The sequence below is a fragment of the Aquarana catesbeiana genome, linkage group LG05 (genome assembly GCF_042186555.1).
Source record: "Aquarana catesbeiana isolate 2022-GZ linkage group LG05, ASM4218655v1, whole genome shotgun sequence".
In the NCBI taxonomy this organism is placed as follows: Eukaryota; Metazoa; Chordata; class Amphibia; order Anura; family Ranidae; genus Aquarana; species Aquarana catesbeiana.
The window spans coordinates 530,980,500-530,998,135 of NC_133328.1; the positions used below are offsets into that span (position 1 = coordinate 530,980,500).

The following is a 17,636-nucleotide window of genomic DNA, read 5'->3' on the forward strand; positions in this document are numbered from 1 at the left end:
TAGCAACAAATTACCCAGTCAGCTTTGCCAGTATTCTGTACTGGACGTTCAAAAAAATTTCTGAATGTTCAGTGCCGCCGGCTATAATCGGCAACATTGATCATTGTGTTCTGAAAGCTAGGGAAGGTTCCCCACCATGAGAACACAATAGCAGAGTGGGAGATATTCCCCCATCCACCTTGAATGTGTGGAGTGAGAATCTGCTTATCCCCCCCCCCCCCCCCCCCAATTCACAATTTATGACCTGCCTTACTTACCTGATAGCCAGTTTTCCTAATCTTTACCTTGTGCACAGTGCATTGTACACTCCCAGCATCTTAAAGATGGGAATTGAGTCAGGTGTAGACATGATGTAACTCGAGTGAGCATGCGGCTGGAGGTACATCATCAGTGCCTGCCCTTTGGGCAAAGCAATATGATGGCAGACCCGAAAGATGATGATTACATGCCACCAGCAGGGATAGCGATGGAGTGATGCAGGGAGCTCAGACCTTACATTGCTGTAGAAAAAAAACAAACAAAATGCAAGTATGCTGTGCATACTTTTTGATAAATGCTGTCTGTATCACCTTTTAGAAGCCCATACACAGGAAAAGAAAAAAGAAACCCTGTAGGTCAAACTTTGGAAGCAGATTGGAACAACAATGTATTATCTTAAAAGAATGGATTTTATTGAACATAGCAATAAACAATATAAAATTATAAAAGGAGGTATCGTCCATTGACAGCCACGCAATGCCCAGAAGAGAAGGATGTTACATATACCCAAAGAAATGATATTTTAACAGTATGGCATCAGAAACATGTGTGAGCCCCTGTGTAGAGAATCCTGTGTAGACAGTGGCGTATGCCTGGATCAGCAAGATCTGTTCTATACCCACCAAAAGTGTGTCCTGAGGAAGCGATCCAGAGAAACACGTTGACGCACAGGGGCTTATGCATGTTTCTAATGCCATACTGTTGAAACATCATTTCTTTGGGTATATGTAATGTCCGTCTCTTCTGGCCATTGCGTGGCCGTCAATGGACGATGACTTTTTTATAATTTTATATTGTTTATTCCTATGTATCTATGTTCAATAAAATCCAATTATTTAAGATAATACATTGTTGTTCCAATCTGCTTCTGAAGTCCAACCTACAGGGTTTCTTTTCTAATGAATTTTACAGATGTGGCACATGAGTGATTCACTTTAAAGTATTTAAGCCCATACACGGATCTAAATTTGTCCAGTTCAGCTGGGACCAGCAGCCGAATGTCTATCCATGTATGGGCAGGCTAATTGTACAGAAGTCTATTCACCTGCAGACTTCTGTGCAACAAACCTGTTGGGTTTTTCCTGACTGATCAGTGTCACAAGCTATAGCCGACAGCACTGATCAGTGTATTCTCACAGTGGGGAAGTTTCCCCACCGTGAGAATACAATAACTCAGTGAGAAGGATTCCGCCATTAAACAATGAGTCTGTGGATGGGGGAATTGGGTTTTATTTTTCTTTCAACCAGCGGGTTGAATGAAAAAAAAATGACTAATGTATGGGCTTCCTTATACAAGGAACACAGCAAGTCAGCTTTACTTATTTAGAAACGCCATTGAACATATATATATATATATATATAGAATAGCAACACATATACTACCATCTACAGAGGAATTTCTGAACCTGGCACTATTATGTGCACAGGGAGGAGATAAAGGGACTTTCTGCAAATAACCCTCTCTCATTCAGATGAATCAAGATGCTGTTACGTGTGTTTTATGTACCATTACACTGCACATATCCTACTTCGAGCAACATAACTGCTGCAGAGGAATTCCTGAGTCCCAGGATTCGGCGTGCACAGCCAGGCAAGGACTGCAGATAAGCCTTTTCATCTAGGTGAAGTTTACTCCATTGAAGTTGGATGTACAAGAGGATGCAACAGCTGTGATTAACACCCTCTATAGCCCAGGGGGGTATTCATGTCAGTGGGTCTTGTGGGAGACCAACCATCATGCTTATCTGCTGAAATGCTCTTTAAAAAATTGGAGGCACACAATGGGAAGGAAGAGATAATTAAGGAGCAGGTTTTCCACCAAGCAGCAGAGCCAAATGGGAAAGAAAAAAGCGAGGCTAGACAGGCTTTAAGACAGGCTTCTGGAATCTATTTTCACCCTCTCCCTTCAAATGGAATGGCATTTAATAAATTGGAAATGAATAAACAGAACACAAACATCCTTCCAAATGTAGACTTAACATTGTTTAATAGAGCAATCCAACTTCAAATACTGTACAGTCAAGTGTAATATAGTACACTATATACTATTATAATACACTATTGTTACATTACAAATAAAAAATAAAATAAAAATTAGCACAGCAATCACAAAACAAAAATTAATGGCTGAATAAAAGCCAGTCCAATGAAAATGGTTAATAACCTATGCTTAGCAGAAATCACTCTAAAAAGGCTAACCTTCTACATATTTACACTACTTGTGTATATACACATTGGATTTTGTGAATCTGTTTTTTTTCCTTTCTAAAGTGCACCTCTTTCCAAAAAAACAAAAAAAAAAACAAAACAAAAAAAAAAAACCTGTAGTATGACGACAGCATTTTCTTGTTGCCTTCAGAAATTCTGAAAGCAGAATTTACACCAAATACTTTATATACAATTAAGTCTATTTTTATTTATTTTTTTGCTGCCGTTTACAGAGGCAATCTGGGCTGGTACAAAAGCTATATTTGATTTTGATCACAGTATAAATATTTTGCTTAATTTTGATCTATAAACTTTACTCTTTTGCGTTCATGTATATGGTCATGGCAGTGTGTTAAATAGGTCCCTATATATTTCAGCTCAATGGGTACCATATTTGCTAATTTCTATTAGAGGCCAAAGCCAACCAAAACTGATATTTCAGTTTTCTGCAGTTGCTGGCAAATTAAGTCACATGCTATATCCTAAAGACTCCAATGCCAAAAACGATCCCAAAAATTCCAAGCCAAATGCCGCAGACACTATTAAAGCCAAACGATGGAGTCACAGTTCCCACTAATCTCTATACTGTAGAAGAAACAGATGAAAATGTATGATAGCAGAATTGTATATATATTTTTATGGCCTTATAGCAAGGAAGTGGTAGCACAAGTTTCTCCAAAATTTTGTGACTGGAATCTGAATTTCAGATTTAGGAGGCTGGTAGTTTAAAAGTATCAGTTCATATCCAAAACTGGAAACTACTTACATATGCACAAAACCTGGGCTTGCACATATCTGCAAATGCATTGAAGTGCTTTCATATGTTATGATTTCCAGAAACACATATGCATACCAAGAAATCCTGCAAGCCTATAGATTGTTTGGTAAAGGTTCAGTAAGAATACCAAGGATAACCAACATCCATATAACTGCATTACGGCATCATTTCATTCCTACAGAACACTTACAATGTCCTAGAGTGGTTCCAACACACAACTTAGCCATTTATTTCTAGTGTTTTCTACTCTCTGCTCTAATTTCAGGATCTGAAAGAGGTGGTTTGATAGCCATCATTTTGTCCCAAAAAAGTCATTAATTTAATTTTCTTACATGCACTAAAAAATAAAAGGTCAGATAAGACTGGCTGATGTGAGAAAGGCATCTACTTTGCTCCAGCATTTATAGTTGTGTTTATCCCTCGGATCACCATCTTTCAGTTTCCCTTTTACAAAATTTACAGGTCAATTTAAAATTGATTTAATTGTTTTTCCACGCTTTGCCCAATTTTATTGTAAATCTTAACCACTATAAATACAAATACATAAACACAGAAAGCTGTAATATCAAAGTGTGGTACAGAAATGGTAAAGATAATTCCAAAAATTTTGGCTAATTAAAGCAAAGAAAGACAATTAAAATTTGTAAACAGTTTGTGTTTTTTTTTTTTTAGGATTTGCCTTCAACAGATTTTATTCCAGTATACATTTGTCTGTCTCCTCTACACATCTCACACTGCCTGCAGACCGATGGCAAGCCATTTTCCCTGAAAGCTTGCCGCTTCTGACTTGATTAAACTAGGGCACACCAACCCATTTCACAATTCTTTGCTCTTTTCTCTATTTCTTTCAATGAAAATCATGCTTTCCAAAATTAGGGTGGTGTAAACACTCAGGAACAAACTAGGCTTATGGTCTTTAAAACTTACAATTGCTTTTGTATAAGCTTGCTAGGCAAATGCATTTATCCAAATAATGTACACAATTAAAACAAATTATGCAACTGTTCACTGTATACAAATTCATTTGTTTTCTAATGCAGGTCACAACATGAAAGCAACAATCATTTGTTTAATCTTAGGTAACAGCACATTAGCCTTTGTTCATAGAAGTGTCTAAACATAAAAGAACGATTCCTATTGCCCGCAGCAAACAGATTTCCTCTTTGCTTTCAATGTTATATGAGGACAATATGATAGCCTGCTTTGGACATTTTTTCTTCAGCTACTCTAATGTATAAAAACTCATATTTGAGTTTTTATACATCTCAGCAGTCTAAAATGCTTAGAATGTTGCCAGGATTGGCTAGTTGGAATCTCATTAGTCACAAAAACTATTTTACAAACGAGAAGATACCATCCAAACAACATTACTATGTGATGATCATATTGGTATCAGGTCAGGGTCAAAGAAACATGGTACTGACCATTTATTAAAAAGCTACATGTTCAATGCTGATCCATCTGAGATGCGAAAAAAAAGTGTGAGTTGTTCACAGAAAAATCAGCACATATGTATTAAAGCTTATAATCCATTAAGTGCTTCTATAAAGTCCATTCATTAGCCAAGACTAGCTTTTGCAAGTTCAAAAAAAAAAAAAGAAGATGTGGGGAAATCAGTCATTTTCAAACATCTCCTCAGAACTCATAAAGCAGCATTAGCATGCACAGATATTCTATGGTGAAATAAAAGACTGTGCAAGGCATGTCCTTTATACAAAGGGAGGGTATAATAGTGTCCTGAAGATGATAATGTGGAAACAAATGAGATAATATAAGCAGCCATTTCACTGTCTGCATTATTAGATCAGATCACAGTAAGGTACAAATATACTTGACACAGGGCCCCCAACTACTCTGTAAAAGCCTGGAGATAAATGTCCCACTTTGTTCCAGGTCTTTAAGGTAGGAATCAGACCAATTAGTGGTAGCGATAATGAGAATATCTATGGTTAAGCTCCATACACACGGGTCGAATATCGGCCGAAGTCAGCCGGTACATTAGAAACCATCCGCCTCGGCCCGTCCGTACAGGTGCTTGCCTGAAAGAAGCTGATCTCATGACCAGCATCTCTCAAACGACTATGCTAGAAAACAAGCTGCAGATCAGCACCTGCAGCCATCGGCTGCCAGCGCTGACCGGTGTGTTCTGGGGGGGGGGGGGGGGGGGTCAGAACACAAAAGCATAGTGGGGAGACCTCTGTACAAACATGACATACATAGTTAGTACAGCGACCTCCTCATCAGTTTTTTTTACTGCCAGCTGGGTTCAATAAAAAAAAAAAAATCAGATGTACTGGGTAGGACTTGAAAAGTATAGCCTTAGAAAATTTCTGTGTAACCTAGCTTTCTAAAGAGGGAAGAAACCATTTAACCCTTTTGCCATGTACACCTGCCTCAGCTAATCAGAGAAAGCTTTGTATTCATCCAGAAAATACAAAGCTTCCTATGAATGGCTGAGCCACATTCAGCCCGACTCAAATTTGTTCCAAGTGTGGGAAAGCAAGTTTCTATCCCACCTATAGCACAGCACTCTATACTGTATGTAAGCGAAAGGCTATATACAGTCCCCATGCAGCGCTGAGAGCCAATGCAGGTCATAGTGAAGTAGTTTGTTTGGACCATCTTGGTTCAAACAAACTATTTAAAAACTTCATTAAAACCTGGAGACCACCTTTAAAGCCCAAAGGATACAATCCCTAAACCTTTAACTTTAATCATAATGGCTGCAAAGCAGACCTTGGCAAAGGTGTGGGAATCGAAAAGAAACTGTAATACAGGTTAGGCAGAAAAAAGTCTTGGACTTGATAGATGAGAAACTTTTAAAAGTATTGCATGGTTCTGTGCACAACTCCACAAACATTGCTGACTATCTAGACTTGTGTAAATAGACTAATTATGGGACTGAACTAACCCTGGGCACTCCCATTTTTTCCCTTTCTTGCCTTTGCAGTCTTCCCCCCCTTTCGGAGATCTGAATTGGCACAAGTTGCCTTTTTTACAAAGGCCCACACTGACCACAAACTATAGGTCAATTATGTCACGTGAACAGACCAATTAAACACCTGTTTATGATATAGGTACTTGATATATGATCGTTTATAACTATAGGGTTTATTTACTAAAGCTGGAGAGTGCAAAATCAGGCTCACTTCTACATAGAAACCAATCAGTTTCCAGGTTTTATTGCCAAACCCCAACAACCAGCTGAGGCTAGAAGCTGATTGGCTACCATGCACAGGTGCACCAGATTCTGAGTGCTCCAGTTTTAGTAAATCTACCCCTATATCTCTTAAGTGATGTACCCAACTACAGCCATTTCTTATTTTTCTAATGGTTTTCTAACCCAGACATGTGGTGACCTGTTGTATTTACTATGAAAACAAAAATAAAAAAATAAAACGAATACAACAGAAATAATTTAACATGTGAAACAAATGCATTGGTTTCTGGATAAATACATGGGAGACATGGCACATGGTAGTTAAGGCCTGTTCTAAGAGAAAGTTTAAGGCTAGACAGACAATAAAAGCACCATGCTAAAGGCAATACATGAAGGCATACAGCAAATAAAGGTGTATGGATCAAAAGAGCGTCAAAACATTTGCTGCATCAAGCCCTGAATAGGCCCATCTCACAATCTGCAGAACCTTAAATCCTATTGGCTTAGAACCTTGACAGGCTCCAGTATCATATACTGGGTTTCTCAAAGCAAGAAAAACAAAGTTAATGCACTTGCAACCAAGATGATACACAAAACAAGTTTTAGGCCTCATGCATACCAGACGTTTGCCCATCTCTCCTAGACACCTTTCTTCTTGGCAGAAAAAAAACACTCGACACGAGTAAAAGCGTATAGGCACACTTGGGCGCTTGGGCAATAATTACTTTCAGTGGCTAGAATAATTTGTTATGGCCACTGATATGAACATTTAAGTGCTCGACACAAATAGCATTAACACACATTTACATGTGTCAAGCTTTTTTTATGCCAAAAGGCTGCTGCCCCTGGATGCGATGGGAGCGAGTTTGTTTTTTCTGCCTCTAAAAGCCTGAGTGCATGGACACATAGGCTAACATGCAAGGGGCGTTTAGAGGCACAATTACCAAAAAAACACCCGCCAGACGCGGGTGAAAAAAAAAAAAAGAAGAATTAAAAAAAAAAAAAAAAAAATACTATATTTTAAAGTAACTGGAATGTTACAGGTTTATATTTGTCCAGGATACAAAAAAAAAAAAAATAATAATGAATTAGAAAACATCCCATTCACAATGTTGACTAAAAAAACAAAACATAATACGAAATGAAAAGCTGGACACCAATAGCAAAATATTTCAATGTCAAAAGGTTGCAATACTCTGCTTTTCTAGTAAATGCACAAACTACCTATAGATGCCATAGGAAGATGGACAAGAATCCCAAAAATCCATCCATATGTAAACAGATTAAATAAGCTGTGTAAGCAAAATATAGGCACACTCAAATGTTTCCAATAGCAGAGATGCGCGTTTTGCTCATCAGTGGCTTATAGCACCATTTGCTCTGTGCTCTCCACACCTGTCAGTAACTTCAGGTATATCCTGACAGCTTTGAAATGTATGTATCTATGGTAACACAATCACAAATGGAAGGCTAGAACAAGACAATGCATCCTATGTAGAGAAAGGGGCTATATGGGATCAGCAGACATGCAATCTCCTAAATCGGAGGTTCTCTCTTGTTCAGAGAAATCTGAAGAAATAAAAGCTGTCACTATATTTTGAAGAGTAATTTATATTTATATATATATATATATATATATATTTATATATATATATATATATATATATATATATATATATATATATATATATATATATATATATATATATATAAAATATTCCATTGTTCCTGCCAGATCCAAAAGTGTCAAAGTATTACATATCCATTTCTTCTCTCTAGAGTTAGTCTCCCCCCAACAATCAAATTCATATCTACCTACCAATCAGATTCTACCTTTCAAATCTGGATCTGATTGGCAACTAAGGGGGAATAATTCTTGGTGAGAAACCATTAGACCCTCAATGACATATTTGATGTGTCACAGTGTCATCACAAATAGCAGTTTTACAGATTAGAATTCTGTCAACAAGAGAACACTGATGTATTTCCACATGATGCAAAACTGAAATCTAATTTATAAATTTCTTCCAAGAACTAATTTTACTCTTCAGTAAGGATACTACTGTAACCCATATAGTTGAATGGCTGTTAAGCTGACCCACTTGTCTTAATACTTTTTCAATCACTGATGAAAATACAAGTCCTTACCTGTATACTTGTCCTGGATCAGCGACTCAGAAGCAAGAGGGTCAGCATGACAGCCAGGCAAGCTGGCATCTTCAGAAAAAAAAAAAAAAAAAAAAAAAAAAGCTTAGCAATGGCAGCCTCCATTTTAATCCCATGACAGGATAAAGTGGAATTAAACTCCACTTTTTAACTTGTACCTACAGGTACGCCTAAAATAAGACTTACCTAAAGGTACAGTGAAAATATATCCTAAACTTGCGCTGCTTAGGAGATATTCACACAACATGCAGTTGGTGACGTCAACGGCACATGCGCTCTGAAGTGACGGCATACCACGCCGGACCTTCAGAGCACCGTGCCAGAGCCAAGGGCTCCTGCGCAGGAGTGACATCGCGACCCCGGCCCAGTCCAACGCTGAGCTGGAAGGCTCCGTGTACAGGTAAGTCTGTCATAAAGTGCTAGTATGCGTAGTACATTATGACCTAAACCTGCAGGGGGGGCCATTTTTTTTTAATTTTTCTGGCGGTTTGCTACCGCTTTAAATGGACACTATACTGAAAAAATAATAGAAGGGCAGAGATACGTGCCTGTCCTGGGGAAAATGTTGCTCAAGGGTTGATGAAAGCTTGGCTTTTGCTTATGTCAGGTAACAGTCTCTCCTGAAAAGGAGGATCAGGCAAACTGAGCATTTCTCTTCCTCAGATATTGTCATTATAATACAGGACTTATATAATCACATCATCATGGCACAGAGAGGTACTCTAAATGTAGGCTGAGCTGCGCATGTGTGGCTCAGTGTACATGAACACTGACATGCAAAGAGAAGCATTTATGACAGAAGAGACCAATTAGGTCTCTTCTGTTATAAAAATCCTGTGTCAGCATTTGAGTTTTCTCCTGGACAGAATTTCAGCCCAACAGCAACACTGTTACCATAGGTATATGTTAAGAGTGTGTGTGTGTGTGATCATTTTTAACAATTGCAGAGAATATGCTTACAAGACAGAATTTCAGAAATAGCATCAGTTTAAGTCCAGGTTCACACTGGGCTGCGGGAATGAAGCTGTGCGAGTTCAGCTTTAGTCACACGATTTCACTCCCACCTGTCAGCCCCAAATTCGGGCTGCGATTAGAGAGACATCTGTGCAGGTTTCTGCACAGATGTCAATGTATATCACGGGCTGAAATCGCAAAAAAGTAGTACAGAAACTACTTTTTGAAATCACTGCAGATGCGGAGACGCAGCGATTAGGACAGTGCCATTGCCGGCAATTGCCGCCGTTTTGACATGTCAAATCGCATGTCAAAATGCACCAGTGTGAACTAGGGCTCAAGGGGATTGTCAGAAAAACTGGAAGTTCTTCATACAGCCACCCCATGTGGTAAAATCAAGAGGCCCCTACATCCCTATTACTGCTGTAAAAATAGCATTGTCACCACACCATTGTTGCATACATGACAGATTTAAGATTCCTGGTTTGATCGATTGTGCCACACCACCAGATATAGACAGGTAAACCCGAAAGCTACCCGTCTTGAGAAGCTGCATGTATATATCATGTTACTACAAGAATCAAAATTTATTTTTGGAAAGAAATATGGGTAGCTACAACTGCTGACATGCACCTAATGTAGGTTTCACTGGCTGGGTCTGGCTTTAATATCTTGAATGCCTGACTCAGAAAAAAACAAGCAGATTTAAAACCTATTAAAGTGGTTCTAAAGGCTGAAAGTTAAACGATTTCAGTGTGCAGCTCCCCCTCACCCCCCTTATACTCACCTGAGCCCTATCCAACAATGTGCACGAGAGCCTAGGCCCTCTCCCAGGTAGTTCTCTCTTCATTGGCTGAAATTGCAACAGCGTTAGCCATTGGCTTCCACTGCTGTCAATCACAGCCATTTAGGAGGCAGCAAGGGCGGGGCTGAGCTTGCTGTGTCTTATGGACACAGAAAGCAAATTCGGGAGCAGTAAGGGGAGTGGCCCCAGAGTGCCAGCAAGGGACACTCTGTGCAAAACCATTACACAGAGCAGGTAAGTATAACAAGTTTATTTGAAAAATAAAAATAAATTCTTTACACACCCTTTAAAGACAGGACATCTTAAAATGTCATATTAAAGCAGGGGGAGAGGGGTTGGAAAGGCAGTGGAGAGTTTTTTTTTAACCTTAATGCAAAGAATGCATTAGGGTAAAAAAAAAAAAAAAATTTACATGGTGTGAATTTCTTTCCTGCAACCATGGACAGTGTGCAATTGTCTGCTCCTGGTAGGGGGAAGCCCAGTGGTGGAAGAAATCGATCAACTTGGTACATTCGGCCTGCCCATTAACAATTCGAATCTCGGCCGGTTCCTGATCAACTGGCCAAGATTCAAACAGTGTATGGCCAGCCTTAGACTTTAGAACCACTTTAAGCTTCCCCATTCATGCAGCCCTCACACATAAGGGTAATAGTGGAAAACTCGCCGTACAACTGCCCCTAAATGTGTGACTGATAGACATGTGAACATTGATTTTGAATAAAGTTTTACCTTTGTAAAAAAAAAAAAAAAATAATGTGTGACTGACGAATGGGTACTCTTCACCTGTTGTAACTACAATCATAAGTAAAATATAGAACCACAAAAGGCACAGGAAAGCATCAATCATGCTCAACTGTGCAGTGCTGCAGTCTTTACTACTCTGCAGTATTGCACTCTCTGCTGCTATCTATTTCAATGCTAAAGCATTGGTAAGGGATCCATCCATAATGACTTTTAGCGAGCAGCAGCACAAATTAAATGTGTGTAGTTAAGCCCAAAGTTAACAAAAGCTATGGAAGATTGACTTAAAAAAAAAAAGTTAATTTCACAAAAGTAGAAAATGCAGCAAGCCGCTGTTCATCAGTGAATTATAATTTACAGCACAGCAGATACCAAGCAGCGCGCTTTAGGGTCACAGTTCACATCTGATACTGTTCCGATCTGTTTTTATTTTCTTCCCTGAAAAATAGGAGCTAAATGCTGAGGCTGGCAGTGTGCAGCCAAAACTGGCTATGCTAGCTTTTTTAGTCAAGGCAAATCCTTATATAGGCACCAAACTAAGTGCTCAGCACACTATATACAGTAACTATATACAGTGTAAGAATAGATTTATTTATTAACCAGTGTTCTGAATTGGCAACATTCTGCTTTCAGCCATCTGCTTTAAAAAAAAAAAAAAAAAAAAATCACATCCTAAAGAAATGTCAAGAGAGGCAACATAGTTCCCACTCACCAGCTGTACTGGTAGATTTTCCAGGCCTTTTATGTTTTGATCACTAATTTAATAGCACAAAACATGAAATCCTTGAACGTAAACCGGTCATTCATTTCAATTGTTTAACGCAAAAGCCCTAAGAACACACAACAAAAAATTAAATACTTTAAAGTGGAAATAAACCCAAAGCCAAAAATGTAATATATTGCTGCTTACTAATCATTAGTTGTGGCTGCATTCATATTTTTTTTTTTTTTTAGGCTTTTCCCTTGGTGATTTGGACAGTTAAACACCTCCCGTATCAGAGTGCCCCCACTCTGGATGAATGAGTACAGGAGGCACCAGTGTACACCACCATTGTTAATCTGGGGGGAGGGGAGTGTTCAATGTACTTGCAGATTTAGATACACTAACAAATTGAAGCTAAGCTCCAGTTTACTCCAGCTAACAAGCAGTTGCAGCAGTTTTTTTTTCCTTTTGGGAATAAAGGTTTTACATTAATAAAAGCCAATCATTGTATTCTCCCCTGTCAGTAGTAGAAGGCATGTCTCAAAAGTGTAACCGCTACATCTGCAGGACAGCTTATTCTGTTGAAAAACAGACTCACTGGCCAGATTCACCCAGTGAAAATAAAGGAAAGAAAGCTTAAAGTGGTTGAAAAACCCTCACATATAACCAGTGAAGTGAATAGCCTCAGATTATACACAGATGAAACAAATCCTCCTACATAAGTTTTACTTGTTTATTTGCATTACCCTCTTCCTTACAACCCTTCAAAAGTGCAAAATTGTGATAAAATCCTTCTGCATCTGTCAGGAGCAGAGAGGAGGGGATGGAGAGCTGCAGTTAGAGTTCCAAGACCCCTTTCACACTTTTTTCAGGCGCTTTAGCGCTAAAAATAAAGCGCTTGAAAAAAGCCTAATCTGCAATCCCAGTGTGAATGCCTGAGTGCTTTCACACTGGGGCACTGCGCTGGCAGGACGTCAAAAAAAGTCCTGCAAGCAGCTGCTTTGAGGCGCTTTAGGAGCGGTTTATACACCGCTCCTAAAGCACCCCCTCCCATTGAAATCAGTGGGAAGTGCCTGCAAAGCGACTGGTTTACAACCACTTTAAGAAAAGAAAACGAACGCAGCCATCACATCTAGGAATTGGTCAGCTACAATACAATGAATGTTTGCTTTTGGGTTTAATACCACTTTAAAATGTAATGTTTGTGATTCAAGGCCCCTTTCACACTGCTGCGACTTGAAAGTCGCACGATTTCAGGAAATGACTGTGTGAACTTGGTCTATGGACCGCAGCTCGCATCAAAGTCAGACCAAAGTAGTACAGGGACTACTCTGAAGTCGCACAGATATGAATGGTACTCATTGAAAAACATGGGGTACGACTTGTCATGCGACTTTGCATTTCCAATTCGCAGGACAAGTCACACAAGTGTGAAAGGGGCCTTAGACACTACTGAGGAACTGACTTGGAAAAAAAAAGTCAAAGTAGGGTTTTCAACTTTTCTAATCAGCAAGCTTGTTACCAGCGTCTCAAAAAAATAAAAGCCAGCGGCAGCCAGGCAACTAGTGTTCTTAGGACTTGTTTATATGGCAACTGCATCAGAAGTTTTTTTTTTTTTTTAAGTTAATGGGAATTCCAAAAGATAGGAACTAGTCAAAAGCACCTCTGAAGGATCTCAGAAGCATCACAAATACGCACTGACTGCATCTGTTGCATTTCACAATTAACAAAAGCACTTAGAGGTAGGACAGCAACGGCAGCACCAACATGTCTATCACTACAGATTTCCTTTTAAGAACTTCGAATGTTAACAAGGTACCCCCTTTGGTGAGGAAAATAATTGTCCAAAATTGTCCACACATACACAGGAAGAATTTTAGTTTATCGGGTAACCTTCCTCAGTGGTAAAAACTCAAAACAAAATGAGATCAAGATTTTCTATAATACTTTGCATAACTACGATTGTACAGATTAGAAAAGATGGACCTGTTCACAACTGAATTCTGTAAATCATATAGAAGATGGGGGGGGGGGGGACCTGATGAGATCAGGTGTGATCTTAATTTTTCCCCTGTACAGGCTAGAATATGAAAGCATATGTATAAATTCCTTGCTATAGACATCACATCTCAATAACTGTTACTGAAAAACTAACATAACAAGCTTGACCCGACTCAGCCTGTAGCTCAGTGTTTGCGAAGATATATTTAAGGCAGCCAATCACATATGATGAATAAAAGGAAGCCATTTTCTTGGAGTTAATTGGTAAGCATATGGGAATTAGAAACATGCCAAGTCATGGCATGATGCTTCTTTTGGTCTTATTATGGAAATGACTGTTCAGGTAATCCAATCGACACATTTTACCCTTAGACTGCACAGAACAATGCAAGATTTTCTCCAGATTAATCATAACTTTTAGGGCGTTTGCCAGCAGAGAACCACATTTTTGCTTTGCAGGCATCAATAGTGCGGTTAATAATAAGAACGGTTTATAAATTAAATTTTTTGTCACGTGGAAGCTAAAATAAACCAAGATTATTTTTGTCTAACCCCCAATTACACACATTTTCATGCAGCGAAAAGGAGTTTAATATTCTTTTAAAGAATTATGCAAAGGACTATTTCACACCATGGCCCAGCCATCATACTACATATTTATACATATATATATTTTTCTGTATAATCTTTTTATTATAATAACCTCTGAGCCATCATGAATGATCCATGGGCTCAGTTACATTGGCTATTTCTGCATCTTGGCTGTCCATCTCTTCTGGATCTGTTGAGGCTGATGATTGAATTTTAGGCCTCACAGCTGATGTTGATAAGGAACCTTCCTTATTACTGTCTGAAGCTACAGGACTTGTGTCCACAGTCACAACTGAAGGACCGCTCACAGGCGTTGAAGAAAGCCATTCTTTTTTTTGAGCGATATCTGATGACCCGGTCACTGGCTCTGCATTTTGATCCCGTAAGTGCTTATCCATTGAAGCTTGGATGGAAGAAACCATTTCTTGCAATTTTTTCCGCTGAGCCTCTATTATGCTGGGATCAAGTTGCCTGCTATCTCTCATTGTAACTACACCAGGAGCTACTCGGATCAGTTCGCCGTCACTAGCTTTTGAAGTAAAAGAAGGATCATATATTGGAGTACTGTTGAAGCTTGCTGTAGTGCTAGGCTTTGATGGAGCTCTTGTTCTCTGACTATGCTCTGGACTACCTGAGGCGGTTCCTAATGAGTGCCCTTTGCCTTGAAAAGCTGTTACATTGTGATGCTGCTCAGACGACTTCTTTACCACACCACCACTGCCAAGCTTCATCAAGCCATGTGAGGGACTAGATTCTCTGCTTCTAGAAGACGCTTCGGCACGTACTTGGTTCAGTGCTTCTTTGACCAAATCTTCAACTTCAGGACCAATAGGGAAATGCCCTGCTGCATCCACACAAAGTTCCAACCTATCTTCAGCAGCGTTGTAGACAAACGTTTTATTAGGCAAGTAGGGAAATGTACAATGCTTTCCGTCCACCACTCCTAAAAAAAAAAAATAAATAAAATAAATAATTGCATAAGAATAATATAAAGTGCGGGGTTTGCATAAAAGAGATGAGGTATCACATTTGATTTAGCTATATATTTAAATTTTTTGTATATCTTCTACTTTTATATTTTGAAATGGTGTATGTTTAGGTAAGTTTCCTTTGAATTAATGCAGAACTACACGTATACTGTGAGCAGGTAGCCTTTTTATTGCAGAAGAAACATGCAATGTCTCTTCTACACCTACCCAACTGCTCACAGCAATCCCCAAAATGTCAACTGAGTTGCGCGTGCACAGCTCGGCTTACAGCGGCCCAATCCCTGTGTGCCAGAATGACTAGATTCTCTGCATGAGTGACATCGTCCCATGCCAGCACACAGGAGTGAATGTTGGAACAGGACCATTGGAAAGGAGACTATTGATCCTTTTCGTTCAAATTTGTGTTCTAGGCTTCAATTAAACCTTGGCCTCCCATTAAGAAAAATAAATGAATTAAATGTGCTGTTCCCTTAGTCCCCCTGCAACGTCTAAGGTTCTAAACAAAGGGCCAGTTTACTAACCTTAAAACTTTAGAGGGGTCGGACTGTGCCCAGTGGGAGTAGAAAATGCCCCATCGTTGGTGTCAGTGAGAGGAGGAGTAGTGCCCCATTAATGGTGTCAGTGAGAGGAGGAGTAGTGCCCCATTAATGGTGTCAGTGAGAGGAGAAGTAGTGCCCCATTAATGGTGTCAGTGAGAGGAGAAGTAGTGCCCCATTAATGGTGTCAGTGAGAGGAAAAGTAGTGGCCCATTAATGGTGTCAGTGAGAGGAAAAGTAGTGCCCCAATAATGGTGTCAGTGAGAGGAGGAGTAGTGCCCCATTAATGGTGTCAGTGAGAGGAGAAGTAGTGCCCCATTAATGGTGTCAGTGAGAGGAGGAGTAGTGCCCCATTAATGGTGTCAGTGAGAGGAGAAGTAGTGCCCCATTAATGGTGTCAGTGAGAGGAGAAGTAGTGCCCCATTAATGGTGTCAGTGAGAGGAGGAGTAGTGCCCCATTAATGGTGTCAGTGAGAGGAGGAGTAGTGCCCCATTAATGGTGTCAGTGAGAGGAGAAGTAGTGCCCCATTAATGGTGTCAGTGAGAGGAGAAGTAGTGCCCCATTAATGGTGTCAGTGAGAGGAGGAGTAGTGCCCCATTAATGGTGTCAGTGAGAGGAGGAGTAGTGCCCCATTAATGGTGTCAGTGAGAGGAGAAGTAGTGCCCCATTAATGGTGTCAGTGAGAGGAGAAGTAGTGCCCCATTAATGGTGTCAGTGAGAGGAGAAGTAGTGCCCCATTAATGGTGTCAGTGAGAGGAGAAGTAGTGCCCCATTAATGGTGTCAGTGAGAGGAGAAGTAGTGCCCCATTAATGGTGTCAGTGAGAGGAGTAGTGCCCCATTAATGGTGTCAGTGAGAGGAGGATTAGTGCCCCATTAATGGTGTCAGTGAGAGGAGGATTAGTGCCCCATTAATAGTGTCAGTGGGATGAAGAGTAGTGCCCCATTAATGGTGTCAGTGAGAGGAGTAGTGCCCCATTAATGGTGTCAGTGAGAGGAGGATTAGTGCCCCATTAATGGTGTCAGTGAGAGGAGGATTAGTGCCCCATTAATAGTGTCAGTGGGATGAAGAGTAGTGCCCCATTAATGGTGTCAGTGAGAGGAGTAGTGCCCCATTAATGGTGTCAGTGAGAGGAGTAGTGCCCCATTATTGGTGTCAGTGAGAGGAGTAGTGCCCCATTATTGGTGTCATTGGGAAGACTAGTGCCCCATTATTGTCAGTTGGAGTAATAATGCCCCAAGCGCCAGATAAAGGCAAGCAAAGGGCTGCATCTAGCTTCATCGGGAGGGTGTCGGGCCGGCCGCCCCACCCTTCCTGGCCCTGGTTCAGAAAATAACACTGCCATCCCCCTCCCACACACCGCCCCCACCCCCCGCGTCACCCCCAATGCCTGTACCTGTAAACAGGAGCCTAAGCAACGCCGCTCGTTCTGGCCGCTCTCCTCCTCCCAATCCGCCTCCTCCTCGATTGTGGCTTTTGATTGGAGGAGGCGGCTTCTGTGTGCCTCAATTGAGCTCTCTCGTGGACCTAGTCATGTGGCTCTCCTCTGCTCAGTGATGGTCACATGACCACTCTCCTCCCGCTCCGCCTCGATTGTAGCTTTTGATTGGAGGACGAGAGCGGTCATGTGACCATCCATGAAACAGCAGAGGCGAGTCACACGACCGGGTCCACGAGAGAGCGGCGTTAAGTGAGGCACAAAGAAGCCCCCATCCACAATGAGCATGACACAGGAGAAGCGGCGCA

At 40.4% G+C, this 17,636-nt stretch overlaps 1 protein-coding gene across 1 annotated transcript in view; it reads right to left on the minus strand.

The window, feature by feature from the left end:
- Positions 1–8,117: 8,117 nt before the first annotated feature.
- VCPIP1 (valosin containing protein interacting protein 1) overlaps positions 8,118–17,636 on the minus strand; it is a 40,487-nt gene continuing 30,968 nt past the window's right edge. The window contains exon 3 of the mRNA XM_073631758.1: positions 8,118–15,308. Within this exon, the coding sequence (XP_073487859.1) occupies positions 14,488–15,308 (821 nt within the window). The 3' untranslated portion in view covers positions 8,118–14,487. The remainder of the gene's footprint in view (positions 15,309–17,636) is intronic.